At 41.6% G+C, this 18614-nt stretch overlaps 1 protein-coding gene across 1 annotated transcript in view; it reads right to left on the reverse strand.

The window, feature by feature from the left end:
* Positions 1–18614, reverse strand: part of KIF5A (kinesin family member 5A) — a 149815-nt gene that overhangs the window by 68611 nt on the left and 62590 nt on the right. The window contains exons 3-6 of the mRNA XM_044286264.1: positions 10472–10559; positions 5648–5721; positions 5397–5501; positions 4418–4466 (exon numbers count right to left, since the gene is read on the reverse strand). Of these exons, the coding sequence (XP_044142199.1) occupies positions 4418–4466; positions 5397–5501; positions 5648–5721; positions 10472–10559 (316 nt within the window). The remainder of the gene's footprint in view (positions 1–4417; positions 4467–5396; positions 5502–5647; positions 5722–10471; positions 10560–18614) is intronic.

The following is an 18614-nucleotide window of genomic DNA, read 5'->3' on the forward strand; positions in this document are numbered from 1 at the left end:
ACGTATAATCTTGAGACAGTTAAGTAAAGAATCAGACCTGGCTTCCAATATACTCATTATGATAACATTTCCATGACACACATTTCATTCGCAGCAAACTGGGTTTACAGAATTGCATGTGACACCATCACAGAGTCAGTCTAGGACATGAGATTTTAGAAGCCCATCTCCACAGCCTCAAGCATGTGACAGATCATCATCTATAATGAGAGAGCACTAATTTGATTCCCTAATGGATAAGAGGCTAGTGCATGCTACCTGAATAGATAATGAGTCGATAATTGCTAATCTGCATACACATGCCATGCCTTGTAATAAACAGGACTGCAGTGAATATGTAGCCAGGTCATCTGCTGGTAGCTGTCTATTGTTGTAACTCTGGTGACACATTTATTACATTATAAACATAGAATTCAATGAATTGGAGACCATAAAGCACGGTTCACGTTAGCAACTTTTGAAGACAAATTTTCCTTTTTTACATAGAATGGATGTATTGTAAGGGTATTTTTAAGTGACTGGTTCTCCCATTTAATTCTGTTTAATACTCTGTACAATAGTTTATAAGTTTTCCTTGTAATGAAGTGGGTTAGAGATAGTACCCATCCCCCATTGTGCTGATAAGACCACATTCCTGAGTAATCTCAGAGACATGCGGGCTACACACTGGAGGAGGGGCTAACAGGTTAAAACTCTGCTACCCACCTTCACTCAGGAGACTCCACCAGGCCCTCCATTCTACGTAGGCACTGAGTATGATTGCCCTATCTCTCTTGTACACCCTGGGGTGTCGGTCATGTGTTAAAACGGGGTAGACAGCCATGGGTTATAGCATGATCGACTGAGTCTCCACCCCATTTAGGCTAGTGATGTTTATTTCATTTTTATTATTTTGTATGTGATTTTTTTGGGTTATCGTATATTTAATCACTTAGTAAATATACTTATTCATGTATTCTGCGTAAGCTTATTCATTCTCAAATCTTTCAAAATTACTTTACGTTACAAATGGTAGAAGCAGTGGGATTTGAGCAAATGAATATGCTTACAGTTGATAGGGTGTTACATAGAGATAGGGTAGCTTAGACCCACCACTCCGAATGGATATCCGGGCATTCACGGGAATTAATAATCTGCAGGCGGATTATTAGGGTTGCATGTGTTGTGCAAATCTGCTATGAGCTGTGAGTGGAGCTGTAGTAGGCTTGGTCAAATCTAGCAAAGTTTTTTTGAAAGCTGTAGAACCGAGCAGATTCTTGTGGAAATCTGTTTAGATTTTTAGAGCTTGCAGATTGCGGACATCAGAGCTCCTGTGAGGTTGAGGGGGGTTCTGATGAGTTAGAAAACAGAGCGGTGTCAAGATGCTAATTTATGGCACTAACAAGAGAGAAAAGCACCCAAGTGTCTACAATCAGAAAGGCACTTGTGTTAAATGTTCAGAAATGAGCTGTTTACATTTTGTTTTGTTAACCTAAAGCTATGTATATGTCCAAGTAGGAAAAACCTGTGGCCATAGCATTAGAGATGGTCAGTAAGTATTGTACCTAGTGTGTGCCAATAGATGTGTGGCTAGCACTAAGAATATGAAGGTCTCTGTTGAAATAGTTGTGTTTTCCAGAGTGTGAAAAGATATGTTGGTCAGAAAGATAAGGTATTGTCTGGTAGATGTATAAAGTTGAAAAAGCTTGAGGAAAGTTTAAGAAGGTTGAACCTTGAAAAATGCCCTACCTGTGTCTGGGCTGTTAAGGTATATAGACAAACAGATAGTGGTATGTTATTGCCCCATTCATCACCCTTCTAGCCTGATTGTCTAACTCTGTTTTATTTCCCTTTGCTGAGGTCTCAGGAAAGCTGGATAAATCCTTGAGAGATAAGAGTCAGGAAAGGGGGGCTAACTGCTGTGGTGGGCTGATTCCATCCCCCAGCTTTAGCCAGAAGCCTTAAGAGACATATGGTGTGCTAGGCAAACATTCCTTAGATAAGAGATGTTGGCAATGCAAAAGTGTCTATAAAGAAGAGAGGGGGTATGAGGAGTAAGACAAAGAGAGTTAGTAAGTGATGTGATATGTGTAATAACCTTTTTATTTAATGTTTCTTCCTTCTTTCCCAAGCAGCTAATTGTATTGCAGGAATCCAGCCTTAAAGGAAAATTATTATATGTGTGCATCACTAATGGATTAAGACCACGTGGCATATAAGATGATTTGGGTTTATGATTATAATTTGTATGCTGTCTTGTTATAAGATTTTGATTGATTATAGAGTGAAGATCAGAAGGCATTGGAAAGAATGGCAGAACAGCAACAGAGATCATCAGCAATTCTGGGTGTGGTGTGTGTATCTGTATCCAGGAAAGCTGTGTGACTATATAGTTTCAGAAATATCAAAGAAAAACTGTGTAGCCGAGAGTCAACTCATTCAATGGAATGTAAATGAATGCAGCTTTAAGTTGTGGTTGAGTTGAATATGTGTGAAGTGAAGACTGATGGATGCTTAGCAGAGCTGTGTTTGCAGTTTGTACTCCAGGAATAAGGGTGTGGTTATGAGAAAAAATTTAAATGGGAAAGTGGATGGAGTCGCATTGGGGATTTTTAATTTTTCTTTGGAAATTTTAGGTTTTTATTGGTGCCAACATTTTTGATTGAGCACTACATTTATTATTAAATTCAATTAAACGTTTCTCATGGGTCCTTCATGTGTTCATGTCTGTATAGTCAGAGCTGTTTGTTTCAATGTTTGTGGTTACATGCTATATGTTAAATGTTTTCATAACTTCAGAGATCTGTCCTCATGAACAGTTAAGAGTAGACTGACTGAAAGAGGGAGGATTGCATGGTCCGACCGGAAGGGGTGGACTTAGAGGGGAGGGAGGAGGAAAAGTTGGACGTCACAAACACAAAGACAGCCCTTCCTCTAATTAGAAGACACCCCCATTAAAGATAAGGTGTCCTGTGTTCCTTGAAGAAAAAAAAACTGTCTATTAATTTCCACATTAAGAAAAGCTGGGTACTTCTGTAAACCAAAATGCCAAAGGGTAACACCAAATGCAGAGTAACACCAAACAGCATTGGGTATCTTAAGAAGGCTCATGATTAAAAATGATATTAATGATGTTGTGTTTTTATTAAGTTTATAATTGGTTAAAAGGTTTATCTTCAAAAAGATACCCGTGCATTGCTATTGTTTAATGTGTTGAAGTATGAAGACAAAAGATCTCTATTATTTGTAAAAATAATGTTTGTTTTGAAATATTATTAATGTTCATTTTAGGATACAGATAATTAGCAGATATCTAGCTGATTAGCTAATTAGCATGATCGACAGAGTCTCCACCCCATTTAGGCTAGTGATGTTTATTTACTTTTTATTATTCTGTATGTGATTTCTTTGTGTTATTGTATATATGGACAACTAATACAATACAAAGATATTGGATGTTTCGTTGTACACGCAGGACCCAAAAATGCAGCGATTACACCTCTAGGGCCCCACTTTTGCTCCTTGATGATTTCACCTTGAATGATGTATTGAAAAAGAACAAAGCCCCGGGTTAGTGTACATGTCTCTGTGCAGTGTTAGGCTACTTTCACACTAGCGTTCGATCGGATCCGTTCTGAACGGATCCGCTCATATTAATGCAGACGGAGGCTCCGTTCAGTACGGATCCGTCTGCATTAATAACTTAGAAAAAATTCTAAGTGTGAAAGTAGCCTGAGCGGATCCGTTCAGACTTTCAATGTAAAGTCAATGGGGGACGGATCCGCTTGAAGATTGAGCCATATGGTGACATCTTCAAGCGGATCCGTTCCCATTGACTTACATTGTAAGTCTGAACGGATCCGCTCGCCTCTGCACGGCCAGGCGGACAGCTAAACGCTGCAAGCAGCGTTCAGCAGTCCGCCTGTCCGTGCGGAGGCGAGCGGAGCGGAGGCTGAACGCCGCCAGACTGATGCAGTCTGAGCGGATCCGCTCCATTCAGACTGCATCAGGGCTGGACGGAGGCGTTCGGGTCCTTCAAACGGAGCTCACGAACGGACCTATGAACGCTAGTGTGAAAGTAGCCTTATGTGTTCTTTTGTACTAAGTCTGGTTATAAACTTGGTATTTCCAGGCTCTGCTCCTATCTTGCCTATTCAGATCCACACATGGTACCTTGCTGGAACTGCTGGTTCTGTTATCTGACTATAACTTGGTACTTGTGCCGGTATTGACCATTGTCTATGCAGATCTATGCATCCTACAACTCATGTCTTTCTACTGAAAAATATATATGCCAGCTCATTGTGCTTGTCTTCTCTCACATCATCTACCCTTCACTGCTATCAAAAACATAAAAACAATATTAAACAGTCTACTATATGTTTGTATCTAATATACAACAAAAAATATGAACTCTGCATCTCTGTGAACCACTTACCATCTAGCAGGTCTCTAATTTTATCCAGGTAAATCTCAAAGTAGGAAACCTGAAGAAAGAACAGATCCCACCATTATTATTTCAGGCACTATAACCTTAATAAACTGTAACAATAAACAAACTGCAAAGCTATACGACAATGTAATCGGCTCCCTTACAATAATTAAACTAGAATTGAGGGTGACATAGCACACGGTCTTTTTCTGGTGAGTCTCTGTTCCTTCTTTACCTACACGGTACTTGACTCAGGATATTCCACACCTGGTCTCTACTGTGGTCTGTTTTCTACTTCATTCATGTTGCACTTGCAATACAAACCCTGCTGCAGTAGTTTTTTTGCCGTGTAGGTTCATTTTTGACTGCTGACTCACCCTGTATTCAGGTTATTTTTTGGTCATTGGTTGGTCATTGCACCATATATACTTACCCCATTGATCACTATTTTTTACAATTGATACGTGTGCTATCCCAGGGTGGCGCTCTTTTTCTGCTCCCATTCACTTTTTAATGGCATATCATTTATTCTTTTCTTTATATATACACATTTTTTAATCATGTCTTAATAAAATATATTTTTACTACTGGTACTATGAGCTCCGTTCTCTTGTTTTTTCGCTTGTTTCACTCGGGAGCTAGTAGCGAGTCACAACTACGGGTGCCCTTTGTGGCTATACTAGGTGGACACTGTTTTCCATTTGGACACCCTTGGTATTTTTTGTTTTTCTAATTATCTTGAAAATAGGTCATCGATATTTAAGTCCCCATTAATGTACAAAGTCTCTAGAGGGTGTTTAAGATGGGTGTCATTAGCTCAAGTGGGCTTGGTGTTATGGGACAGGGAACATTATAACAGTTCACTTGTGGAGGTGGACAGGCCTCTTGGATCTGTGTTTGGAGTGGACTTCCCACCTTTTTATCATTTGGATTGTAAATGGATGTACTATAACTTGGATTAGTAATGTGCACAGTAGATCATTACCTTAATGTGGAATTCCAAGTTCTCATCCATGGCATAGATGTGGTTGAAAATATCCCTGGCGATTCTGGGTATTATTCCCATCATTTGGGGATCATGAAGCTTACCCTGAGGGAAAACAGAGAAAGTCTGTACACTATAGCTGAGACACGACACAAGTCTTTTCATACTAACAAAGTTCTGAAGTCATTTCTCATTATTGACACAACATTCTCCAGTACTGTGAACTAAAACTTTACATCCCTCAAACGTACCTCCATGGTATGGGTCTTTCCAGAAGCTGTCTGCCCATAGGCAAAAATAGTTCCATTATATCCGGCCAGCACATCTGCAGGGTAAAAATATATTGTTTTTAAGGAAACTAATGCAAATATTAAATTTTTTTGCACAGGTTTTTAGTATGGTAAATTTCCATATTAAACTATTCCTCTCTGCTCTGGAATTAAAAATCTCCGTCAAGCCCACAAATGGTCTAAAATGAGGGTATACTTACCACTTTCTCCAGAACTGTCCTCTCCACGTTCGCTCCTGTCCTCATTATGTCTGCAAGTTAACAAAATGCAGCAGTGACGTGCAGGTGTTCGGCACATGACCCCTGCAGCCAATGGTAGACGACTGAGGACAGTGATTGGCTGCAGCAGTCACATGCTGTATCTCGGCAAGTCACTGCTGCAGTCTGTAAACAAGTGGAGGCAGGAGACCGAAGCAGTCGTGAAGAGATTAGCACTGGAGAAACAGGTAGGTATATCCTGTTTTTTTATTTTTTATTTCAGACCATTTGGGGTCCTGTCTGAGATTCTGAACTATCTTGGACAACCTCTTTAAGGATCCAGCTCTTTGGGGCCTTAAAAGCAACAATATAGTTTTATTTTTTTTAACCTCTGTATACGAAAGGCCAAAGCTTTATTACTTCTCCATTAACCAGTTGTATGAGGGCTTGTTTCTTGAGGGACAAGTTGTGTTTTTCACTTGCACCATTTCTGAGGGGATCAGAATGGGGAAAAATAGCCAATTCTGCCAGTTTTTTTTTTGCAATTCAAATTTTGCACTGTTGACCATGCAGCATCAGTAACGTTACTCTTCTTCTATTCTATGGGGCGGTATGATTACATAGATACCCTATATGTTTATATGCTCAGGCTGTTTATTTTTTATTTTTTTTTTACATTTTACTACTTTTAACAGTAATAGCACATTTCATAGAAGAAAATAGTTGTTAGGTCACTGCATTCCAAACCATATAGTTTATATTATTCCAGCGGGTAACAAATGCTGCACGCTGAGCTTTGTGTCCGGCCAATTTCCAGCATTCTCTGCCATAAATGGCAGCTGGATCACCCTGCTGAAGAAGGGAAACTAGCCTTAACCACCTAGACGCTAGGGTGGCAAAACTAGAAGGCACTGTAAATTTAGAGGAGGCTTTCTCATTTTTAATAGGACATCATAAGAGCGGTCACAAGCTAAGTTTTCATAGGATGACAGGTGAATTAATATAAAGGTAGCCTGTCATAGTGTCTAGTGCAGGGGTGCACAACCTTTTTGGGTCTGGGGGCTGCATTGTCACATCGCTCTATTTCAAGGGGCCCCAAATAAATAAATAAAATTTGATCGGCGCTCAAATGCATCGGCCTATTACACAGGCCAATGAAAAGTGTGGGGGAAGGGGGGGGGGGTGATCGCTATGACAGTCATTCCTCCTTCATTTAGTTATATTGATTATCGGTAGCACAGCCCTGATTACACAGAGCGCTGTGGGGCACGGTTATACCGGCCAGTTATCATGAATGAGCGCTCTTATGAAGACTTGTTCCCAGCAATTGACCTTAATATCTCAGAGTGTATTAGGGGCTTAAAGGGATTTCCCAGTAAAAATTAATTTCTAACAAGTTCCTGCAGCATGGCGCCTAAAACCGAAGAGTTAAACTTACCTGCTCTCCGCCGATTCGGTTCTCAGCACTGCACCTGTTGCCTCCATCTTCCGTTCCCGGCGCTGTTTTCACCTGGCAGTGCATGGCCGTTGTTATATGCACCTCTCCAGCCAATGACTGGCTTCAGTGGAAATGTGGCCACAAGCAGTGTGTCACCACTGAAGCCAGTCATTGACTGGAGCGGTGTATGTGACCATGGCCATGCACAGCCAGGTGTAAACAGCACAGGAACTAGAAGATGGAGGCAAAGGGGGCAGCGCAAAGGACCAAGGCGGCATGGAGCAGGTAAGTATGAATCTTCTGATTCATGGGCGATGCTGCAGGAACTTGTTAAAAAATCATTTTTACAGGAAAAACCCGGAAACGTAGCGACATTTCCTTCCAACCTGCCTCCTATTCATAAGGCCTCTTTCACACTACAGTATTTTGCGTTCCGTATACGGTCCGTTTTTTGCGTTCCGTATACGGTCCGTATACGGAACCATTCATTTCAATGGTTCCGCAAAAAAACGGAATGTGTTCCGTATGCATTCCGTTTCCGTATTTCCGTTTTTCCGTTCCGTTGAAAAGATAGAACATGTCCTATATTTGGCCGAGAATCACAGTCCGTGGCTCCATTCAAGTCAATGGGGCCGCAAAAAAAACGGAACACATACGGAAATGCATCCGTATGTCTTCCGTATCCGTTCCGTTTTTTGCGGAACCATCAATTGAAAATGTTATGCCCAGCCCAATTTTTAATATGAAATTACTGTATACTGTATTTGCCATACGGAAAAACGGAACGGAACAACGGAACGGAAACGGAACCACAACGGAAGCAAAAAACGGAACAACGGATCCGTGAAAAACGGAACGCAAAACACTGAATGCAACATACTGTAGTGTGAAAGAGGCCTAAATCAGAGCTTTCCTTCACTGCAGAGGCTGGCGTTCATTGGTTATTACCACCTCCTGCCCCCCAGTTACAGGTGCCATGTAATAACCAGTAAACACTTACTAGTGGGGAAAGTGCTTACTGGTAAACACTTTAATAACCAGGCCTGAACAGACACTTTTTTTGTGATTTCGCACACATGGTGGTTCAAACGTTTGGAGCTTTTTTGTTTTATGTGTTGGGGCTATTTTTTACTTGACACATAGGGCCTTTAAAAAAAAATTTTTAGTTTTATTTGGGGGAAAAACTGTACAAAACATTTTTAAAAAGTATTATTTTTCAAACTATAGCTCCTTATTCTATATGCAAACTGACATGAAAACAAATGATTACAATTAGTTCTCTATTTTGTGTCAGTCGTTTTGTTATATAATATGTATGATTTCACGTGTATGGGGCAATAATGGGGACGGTTTTGGTTGGTGTGGGTGTTTTTTGTTTTATGTATTTTATTATTTTAGATTTCATATATATATATATATATATATATATATATATATATTTCTGCTACAAAATATATCCCCCAAGAGGTAATAAAAAGACCTTTGGGGGACACTGACACTTTTTGTAAATTGTTTTATTTGTATTTTATAAAAAAATATATTATATTTGGTTTATTACTTATTTTTTTATTATATTTTTGCCACATAATATGTCCCCAAGTGGTCATAAAAAGACTGTTGGGGTACAATGAACACTCTATTATTTTACACTTTTAATTTTTTTCTTTTATTTGTATTTTATTATTTTTTATTTTTTTAAAAATCATTTTCTATTATTATATATACAGGTGAAACTCGAAAAATTTGAATATCGTGCAAAAGTCCATTTATTTCAGTAATGCAAATTAAAAGGAATTGCATTAATGCGGCTTAAAATTAGAATTTTATGAAAAGGTTCAATATTCTAGGCTCAAAGTGTCACACTCTAGTCAGCTAATTAATCCATACCCCCTGAGCAAAGGGGACCTCAAAATTGTGACTTTGGGGTTTCATAAGCTGTAAGCCATAATCATCCAAATTATAACAAATAAAGGCTTGAAGTATCTCGCTTTGCATGTAATGAGTCTCTCTCATATGTTAGTTTCACCTTTTAAGTTGCATTACTGAAATAAACGAACTTTGCACGATATTCTAATTTTTCGAGTTTCACCTGTATATATATATATATATATATATATGTATAGAGAGAGAGAGAGAGAAAGAGAGAGAGAGAGAAAGAGAGAAAGAGAAAGAGAGAAGCAGCACACAATAAGCACCTCCTGGGGACCACCAAGATCCCAAATGTATAGAAAAGAGAAAAAAGGCAGCACTCCGAATTGTGATGAAAAAAGTGGACCGTCCACTTTTTTCATCACAATTTGGAGTGCTGTCTTTTTCTCTTTTCTATATATATATCTATATATAAATTATTTTTTCAACACAGAATGTCTCGATCATAAAAACCCTTTTGGGGGACAGTGAACACTCTTATATTTTGCAATTTTTCCTTTTTATTGTTTTATTTTATTTTTTGATAATTTTCAAAAAAAAATTGCCACATCATAATTTCTTTATTTTTCTTTCATTTGTGTTTTATTATATTTTTTTGTTTTTATATTATTATTTTTTTAAATATATTTTTTCCACATGATTTGGCCACAAGTGGTCACTGAAAGACAATAGGAGACATTTTTGCACTATTTCCACTGTAATTGGGGCATCCAAAGTAGCCCCAGTTACAGGGGAAACCAGCCTGCTGTGGGGGCATTGTACAAGGCAGAGCTGAGCGGGGTCTCCTGACCCTGCAGCTCTACGCTACTCTGTCCCCAAGCCGGGTCCACCCTGCACAGCGCGCCGCTCACCTATCTGATGTGAAGGCAGAAGCGCTGATACACTGCTTCTGCCTTGTCCTTGGGTCTCGTGCTGTCACTGACAGCTGAGGACCCGTCCTGCTTCGGCTACTGTGCGGGAGCAGGAGCTGTAATGCTCTGTGATGCGGCACTCAGGGCAGAAACACAGCTTATCACCCGATCATCTGTGTTTCTGTCCAGGAGGGCGGGGGCCACATGCGGCCCGCGGGTTGTGCACCCCTGGTCTAGTGTAATGGGCCTTAGGAAGCATAGTGGCAGAGGAGTAGTCCACCTTCAGATTATTATATACCCCCATTAGCCTTATACTGTAAAATGTATGGCAGAGATGTAGGTACAAATCATGTATAATAAATAGTATTACCTTTAACAATTTGCATAGCACAGGCATGGTAGACTTGCTCCTGAGTCGTATTTGGTGGAAACACACGATCAAAAACATAAGGTTTTCCCTAGAATGTAAAAAAGGATATTAATTATTTAAAAACATAATCGAAATGACATTGCTTTTAAAGGGGTTGTCTCACTTCAGCAAATGGCATTTATTATGTAGAGGAAAATACTACAAGCCACTTACTAACGTATTGTTATTATCCATATCGCCTCCTTTGCTGGCTGGATTCATTTTTCCATCACATTATACACTGCTTGTTTCCATGGTTACAACCACCCTGCAATTCAGCAGGGGTGGCCGTGCTTGCACACTATAGGAAAAAGCAGTAGCCTCGCTGCACTCCCACAGTCCCGGCCACCAAATAGGCCAGCGCTTTTTCCTATAGTGTACAAGCATGACCACCACTGATGGACTGCAGGATGGTCGTAACCATGGAAACGAGCAGTGCATAATGTGATGAAAAAATGAATCCAGCCAGCAAAGGAAGCAATATGGACAATCACAATACATTAGTAAGTGACTGGTATTAACTTCCTCTACATAATAAATGCTACTCGCTGAAATGAGACAACCCCTTTAATTTACACTTATGTATATTGTATCTCCCTCATCTTAGACAGAGAAGGACAATACTGACATCTTTCTACATATACTGTACTTACTTAAAGGGATTCTGTCACCAGTTTTTTGCCCCTCCATTTAAAAATATGGTTATGGTCAGGGAGCTTTAGTGATTCCTAATGTGGTCTTATAACTGAAATCTGTAGGCTTATTTTGTCTAAAAAACGTTATAACTAACCTGTCATTCATCCAACTAAGGTGCCCAAGGGGATGTGCATGTCTTCCAGATGCCACCCGCACCCGCCGCCGTTCGTGCCCTGCTCCTCCTTTTCTGACATCAGCGCCGCCTCAGAATCCTTTGTTACGCCTCCGGCTCTCCCTCACTCCCCCCTCCTTCTTCTCTAACATCTCGCGCGTGCGCACAGGCTGGCGCCAGTGTTCAGGTCATCGGGAGGTTGAGCGAAGTGCCGGCGCATGCGCACTTCGCTCCATGAAGCCGAAAGTCCGCACGGGCGCATCAGACACAGGCGCTGATGTCAGAAAAGGAGGAGCAGGGCACGAACGGCGGCGGGTGCGGGTGGCATCTGGAAGACATGCACATCCCCTTGGGCACCTTAGTTGGATGAATGACAGGTTAGTTATAACGTTTTTTAGACAAAATAAGCCTACAGATTTCAGTTATAAGACCACATTAGGAATCACTAAAGCTCCCTGAACATAACCATATTTTTAATGGAGGGGCAAAAAACTGGTGACAGAATTCCTTTTAAACATAAAAAAAGAAGAAAAATCCATAAATGTTATAAAATAACAAAAAAAATCAATAACTTTTAGATTCCAGATGCTTTGCCGACGCCCTGTCAGTCTTTGTTTACAAGCTTCCAGCAATCTAGCACACAACCACTGCAGTCAATCATTGGCCTCAGTGGTCCGATGCGTTACTACTGGCATCACTGCTCGGTGATACCAATAAGTACAGCATATTGGTTGAGAGCCTGTCAACAAAGACCACCAGGGGCCTGCCTCAGCAGAGGACTGAGATTTGTGTAGCCCCTCCCACACTGTCCTTAAAGGGGGCTTCCAGTTTCAGGAAATAACTCGTATTTATCGTATAAAAATGTTCTAATTTACTTTCTGTATCAATTCATCACTTTTTTGAAGATCTCTGCACTCTCTACAATGGGAAATTATTAACACACGTCAATCCATATATGTCACACTTGTTTAGATACAGTATATGGCCAGGTTTACACAGGCATGTTCAGTCCAGGAAACACACTTTGTGTGATGGCAGCATTTCGCAGATCACTGGTCTACTGTACTGAACTGACATAACGCCATTAGTACAGTACAGTAGACCCACAGTCAGACAGGAACTCACAGCATGATAAGTGATTTTGATGCTGTCAATTCATTACAGAGGAGCAGTGTTCAGTCCGGGAAATGTGCGTGTCCGTATGTCTATTCCGCAAAAAAATAGAACATGTCCTATTGTTGTCCGCATTACGGACAAGGATAGGACTGTTCTATTAGGGACCAGCTGTTCTGTTCCGCAAAATACGTTTTTTGCGGATCTGTTTTTTGCAGACCACAAAATACATACGGTCGTGTGCATGAGCCCTAAGAGAAATAAATGCCTGATAAAAAACACTATCCACATATTAGTTTAGCACAAAAGTCACAAAAAAGCAATATGGAAAAAAAAAAACACTTGAGGTTCTATGGTGCTTTTTACTGGTCAAATTGCTGTCTGTAGGGTCTCTTAAAAAATGTAAATGTTAAAAGTAAAGAGATTAAAAAAAAAGACAATTCTGTAATTGGGGATTTTTGGGGGTTTACAGAGTTCACTGTGCGTGATAAATAGCAAGATAGTTTAACAAACATGGTGATACCAATTATATTTAGCTTATGCCTACTGACTGCCAGCCCCGCTGCCTTCTCAAACAGCTGATTGGTGGGGGTCCTGGGTGTCGAACACCCACCGATCAGAGTATAGGTCATCAGTAAAAAAACAAAACAAAAAAAAAACTCTCAGAAACCTTTTAAAGGCGCTGGAGCTCATTTATTAAGATCGGTGTTTCAAATGCCAGTCTTAATAAAACCTGCGCCAGAAGGAAGGTCCTTTGAATTTATTAAGAGGCACCCTGTGCACCAGTCAGAATCCGGAGTAGATTGCTAGTGTAGTGTGCTCCAGTTTTTTGGCGCACATTTTGCTAAATGACTTGGGCCTGCCTTCTCCCACCCCCACCTGCCCCCTTTTTGAAAAAACTAAAAAGTGACAAACTTTGTCTCAAAATGGCACTTGGTAAATGCCCCCCCCCCCCCATCCCTACATGTTTTGTTCACTATCTGCACGCAGCATGCTGTACCTTCATCTGTTTTTCATGCAGGACTTGCCCATTCAAGTCAATGGGTCAGTGAAAAAAATTGAAACACATTGACAGACAGTCTATTTTTCAATGATGGTATTTCTGAAAACTGATGAAAACCCTTTTTCACTGATGGTTGCTAGGAGATGCTGGGTGAAGGAAAATTGTCAGTTTTTCACTGACAGTACTAGGGCGCGTTCCTTATCACTTGTGTGAAATAAGCCTAAGCCCTATCTGAAAATAGGAGCAGACTGGTTGCTACAGGAAACATCCTCAGCTTTGTCTGAACTTATAAATTCGGAAAAGATTACAAAGTCCCACTGTTTTCTTCACAGGGCGCCACTGATCGCCCTAGGTCCATTAGAAAAGCTTCTGTTCCTTTAAGCTGGATCTTTCATCTTCCCATCCTAATTACTACTCCTCATGTTCAAAGAAGAACATCTGTTAATTACCACAATGAACAATTACTAAAAGGACGGGGCTAGCAGTGCTCCCAAATGACTGGAGATCTAAGTTTAATCAGTCTCACCAAAGACACAGAATTCGGAGTTACTGAGAGCCAGGCCTCTGCGAAAAATGCAATGTTGAGGCGATTATACCATTAAAGCCACCTACTAATGTATCGTTATTATCCATATTGCTTCCTTTGCTGGCTGGATTCATTTTTCCATCACATTATACACTGCTCGTTTCCATGGTTACGACCACCCTGCAATCCAGCATTGGTGGTCGTGTTTGCATTACATTTGTTACTATTGCCAATTTCTTCTGTAGCTGGGGTTGACATATAGATCTGCTGAAAAGCATCGTAGTGCGGATCTGGATCTGCTAACACCCAACAGCTTGTGCAGTTACTCCAGACCCTGGAATCGCATGACAGCAAGATACAGTGATGGGAATGGCAGGGACGATAAAAAACTGTCTGTGTCTTTCTACGGAGGGGCTGGATGTCACACACAACAGGCTCCCAGCTCTTGCACTATTTGTGTGCAGCTGCCACCTCCGCAAGGAATGTCCTTGCAGAGAAAAATGTGGACTGCCCCGACATATAAAGTCTATGGGGGGGGGTCCTAAACAGTTTAAGACCTCTTTCAGACAAAATGTGCGGGTGCGTCGCGATTTTTCACTTGCGCATGTTTGGTACCCAAACCCGAACTTCTTCACAGAAGTTCGGGTCTGGGATCGGTGTTCTGTAGATTGTATTATTTTCCCTTATAACATGGTTATACTTCTGTCTACTTTGCTGAACAGGACCTGTGGTGAGCAGTCATTTCAGGAACAGGACCTGTGGTGACGTCACTCCGGTCATCACATGATCTTTTACCAAGGTGATGGATCATGTGATGACCGGAGTGACGTCACCACAGGTCCTGTTCCTGAAATGACTGCTCACCACAGGTCCTGTTCAGCAAAGGAGACAGAAGAGATGCCGGGCTACGCGATCAAGTGGACTAAGGTGAGTTAAATTATTATTATTTTTTTTAACCCCTCCAGCCCTATTGTACTATGCATTCTGTATTCAGAATGCTATTATTTTCCCTTATAACCATGTTATAAGGGAAAATAATACAATCTACAGAACACCGATCCCAGACCCGAACTTCTGTGAAGAAGTGTGGGTTTGGGTACCAAACATGCGCGATTTTTCTCACGCGAGTGCAAAACGCATTACAATGTTTTGCACTCGCGTGGAAAAATCGCGGGTGTTCCCGCAACGCACCCGCACATTTTCCCGCAACGCCCGTCTGAAACAGGGCCTATGGGGCCTGCGTTACGTGAAAAACACACAAAAATAGAGCATGCTGCGATTTTTACGCAACGCATAAGTGATGCGTGAAAATCACCGCTCATGTGAACAGCCTCATAGAAATGAATGGGTCGGTATTCAGTGCGGGTGCAATGCGTTCAACTCACGCATCGGATCCGCGCGGAATACTCGCCCGTGTGAAAGGGGCCTAAGGCTACTTTCAGACTTGCGTTTTGGCTTTCTGTTTGTGAGATCCGTTCAGGGCTCTTAAAAGCAGTCCAAAACGGATCAGTTTGCATTCTAATGCATTCTGAATAGAAAAGGATCCACTCAGAATGCATCATTTCAGTCTCCATTCCGCTTTAGAGACGGACACCAAAATGCTGTTTGCAGCGTTTTGGTGTCCGTCTGATGAAACTGAGCCAAACGGATCCGTCCTGGCACACAATGTAAGTCAATGGGGATGGATCCGTTTTCACTGACACAATCTGGCACAATAGAAAACGGATCCGTCCTCCATTGACTATCAATATTCTACAAGACGGATCTGTCTTGGCTATGTTAAAGATAATACAAATGGATCAGTTCTGAACGAATGCAAAGGGTTGTATTATCTGAACGGATCAGTCCATGACGGATCTGCACAAAAGGCGAGTGTGAAAGTAGCCTAAAATGATTGGTTTTATGGCAGATAGATGACAAGTAGCTTATTATATAGTGCTACCTCCACTACTGTTTTGGGCTTGTTTTTTTTTGTCGGTTGTTTTCTACCTCCAGTAGTCTACAGTAATTTGTACCTCTTGACCTACCATGTTTCTACCCAGAAAGTACACATGGAAATAGACAGAATTGGACAGAGTACCAGAGATGAGTATAGACCATCAAGTTTGGCATTTAGAAAATTCTTCCTCCCCCCTCCCACAACCCACCTCCCAGAAATGAGACGGGTACTATAACACTTGTATAGGTAGCGTGTGTCAGCACGTCACCCTGGATAAGGTCGTAGCCCCTTCACGTCCCATGATAAACTTGTCTCTCAACTCTTCTGCCCCAGATCATCCACCATAGTTATCATTCCCAATCCCGGTCTCGTATATGCAAACTCAGAAACCAAGCGCAGCTCCAAGGTCACTCCTCTCATCCAAGGCAATCATAAGACAAACTATGCCGCATTGATCCTATAAGATACCCACTTGTCCCAAATTTTTGTGAACTGGGCCAAGCACTGCCTTTTAATATATACTCCTTTTTCCAGACGAAGAATCTCGTCCATTCTGTTAAAAAATTCAGTTGGAGTCTAAGCCAGTATTTAGCAATTCAATTCCTGGCCTGGAAGAGCAAACGTTGCACCCCAGGCGCGAATTGCGATTTGTAATGTCCAACAATCCCAACACACGTCCTAGGACCAGGCGGGACCACAATGTGATAAGCATCTTTAATACAGGTTAGCACGCCTGTCCAGAAATTCCGAAGCTCCGCACACTCCCAGAACATGTGCATCAGGGATGCAGGACTCTCCCCACATCTAGGGCAGGAGGCCGCATTCCTAACCCTGATCTTGAACAGAAAGGATGGAGTCCGCTATACATGGTGAACAAGAAGTAATTGGGACATACGCTGGCCCTCGCAGACTGATAACTGAGGCGTTAGTGCCAGTACGGCTTTCCATTGATTCTCTGATATATAACCAACCCCCCCCCCCCCCCTCCCATTTTTGTTTGACCACCAAGGAGTCATGCCTCACAGATTTCACAAACAGATTTCTTTATATGGACGATATTAGTCCACTTGAGGAACCACAGGTGAGAATCTGTTGCAGCAATAGGACTGTACATGTAAGCGACATTGTTTTTGTCTGCATCTGGAATGCATGTCTTAATTGCAAAAATTGAAAAAAGGCTGTATGAGGAAGGGCAAACTCATTTCTGAATTGTTCAAAAGATTTAAACACACCATCTCTTTGCAGTTGATACAGAAACACCACACCCTTCCGTTCCCATAAGGAGAACCCCTCTAGGTGAAACATTTCAGGCACCTGGGGATTTCTCCATAGAGGAGTGACCTGGGTGAAGCCCCATATAGACAGCAAGTCACGACATTTATGCCAAACCTTACATATCAAATTAAGTGTAGGGTATCCCGCCAACTTATCAAAGAGGCCACTATTTTCTAGTAAGGCTATAGGGGATTCATTTTCTATAATGTGGGCTATTAGCCACGCAGATGCGTTGTCCCCAGGGGTCCTCCCCCAACCCCTCAATTGCTGCAGCTGAGAGGAAATAAAATATAACTATGGATTAGGACTATAAAGACCCCCTGAATCCTTCCCTCTTTGTAGAGTATCCAACCTAATCCTGGCCCTTTTTTTTGCGCCAAATCAAACTTTTGAATAAACCTTGTTGTCACAGACGTACCGAGACATACGGACGTCCCGGCGACAGTGAGTGGCAGGACATCTGTGAGACTGGCAACACGTGGTTTGATCTGACAGGTTTTCTTTGTGGATCAATAGGTGTCTGTTGTTTCTGGTAATGGCCACACCCCTTGCCTCCAGGTGTTGCCTATGTGGTCATTTAACCTTCCTTATTTGTTTGTGGTTGGATCTCGGCTGAGTTCCTGGTGCCTCCATAGCCTCTTTGAAGATAAGTCTTCCCTTTTGTATTTTTTTTTCCCCTTTTTTTTCCCTTTTGTATGTTTGGGTTCTGTGTGTTGCATTTTCCTATTGTTTGTATTAGGCCTGAAGTAGACTCCTGTTCGTCCTTCCTTTTGGAGGAACAAGTACTCTTGTCCCTGCCGTTAGTACCAGGGTCCTATAGGGCTAGACAGGACTCTAGGTATTCCTGCGTATGAACTCACCTACCTTTGGGGTCTGTTCATACTGGTAGTCAGTCAGGATTTTGGTTAGGGTTTTCACTAGGAGGTGTCCATCTTCCTTCCCTAGTTCTCAGGCCTAATTCCCTGTTACCCCCTTCCCTACTATGATCGGTGTGGTGTTTTCCTCCCACACCGAAGCGTGACACTTGTATTCTAAAAAATATCCGTTGTGGGATCCAAACAGGACAGTTATGTAAGACATACATAAGTTTCAGCATAAGTATCATTTTAAGGAGTTTATACCATGCACTGATTTTTTTCAGACATGTTGTTTAGGAGTGGATCCACATTACTTTTCACATAGTGCCCAATATTCAATGAGACCACAACTCCCAAATACTTGAAACTGTGAGAAACCTGCAAACGGGTGGACATGAGGGAGAGGCCAGCGGGGACCGGGTCCAACGGAAACAGAATAGACTTGTCCCAGTTTATACGAAGACCAGACCGGTCTCCAAAGTCTTGTATAAGGGACATCAATAGGCCTAATGACCCCTCCACCTCCCCCACATATATGATGTCGTCCGCATATAGGGAGACATGTTCCTCTCTGACTCCCATT

This window comes from Bufo gargarizans, chromosome 3, assembly GCF_014858855.1.
Source record: "Bufo gargarizans isolate SCDJY-AF-19 chromosome 3, ASM1485885v1, whole genome shotgun sequence".
Taxonomy (NCBI): domain Eukaryota; kingdom Metazoa; phylum Chordata; class Amphibia; order Anura; family Bufonidae; genus Bufo; species Bufo gargarizans.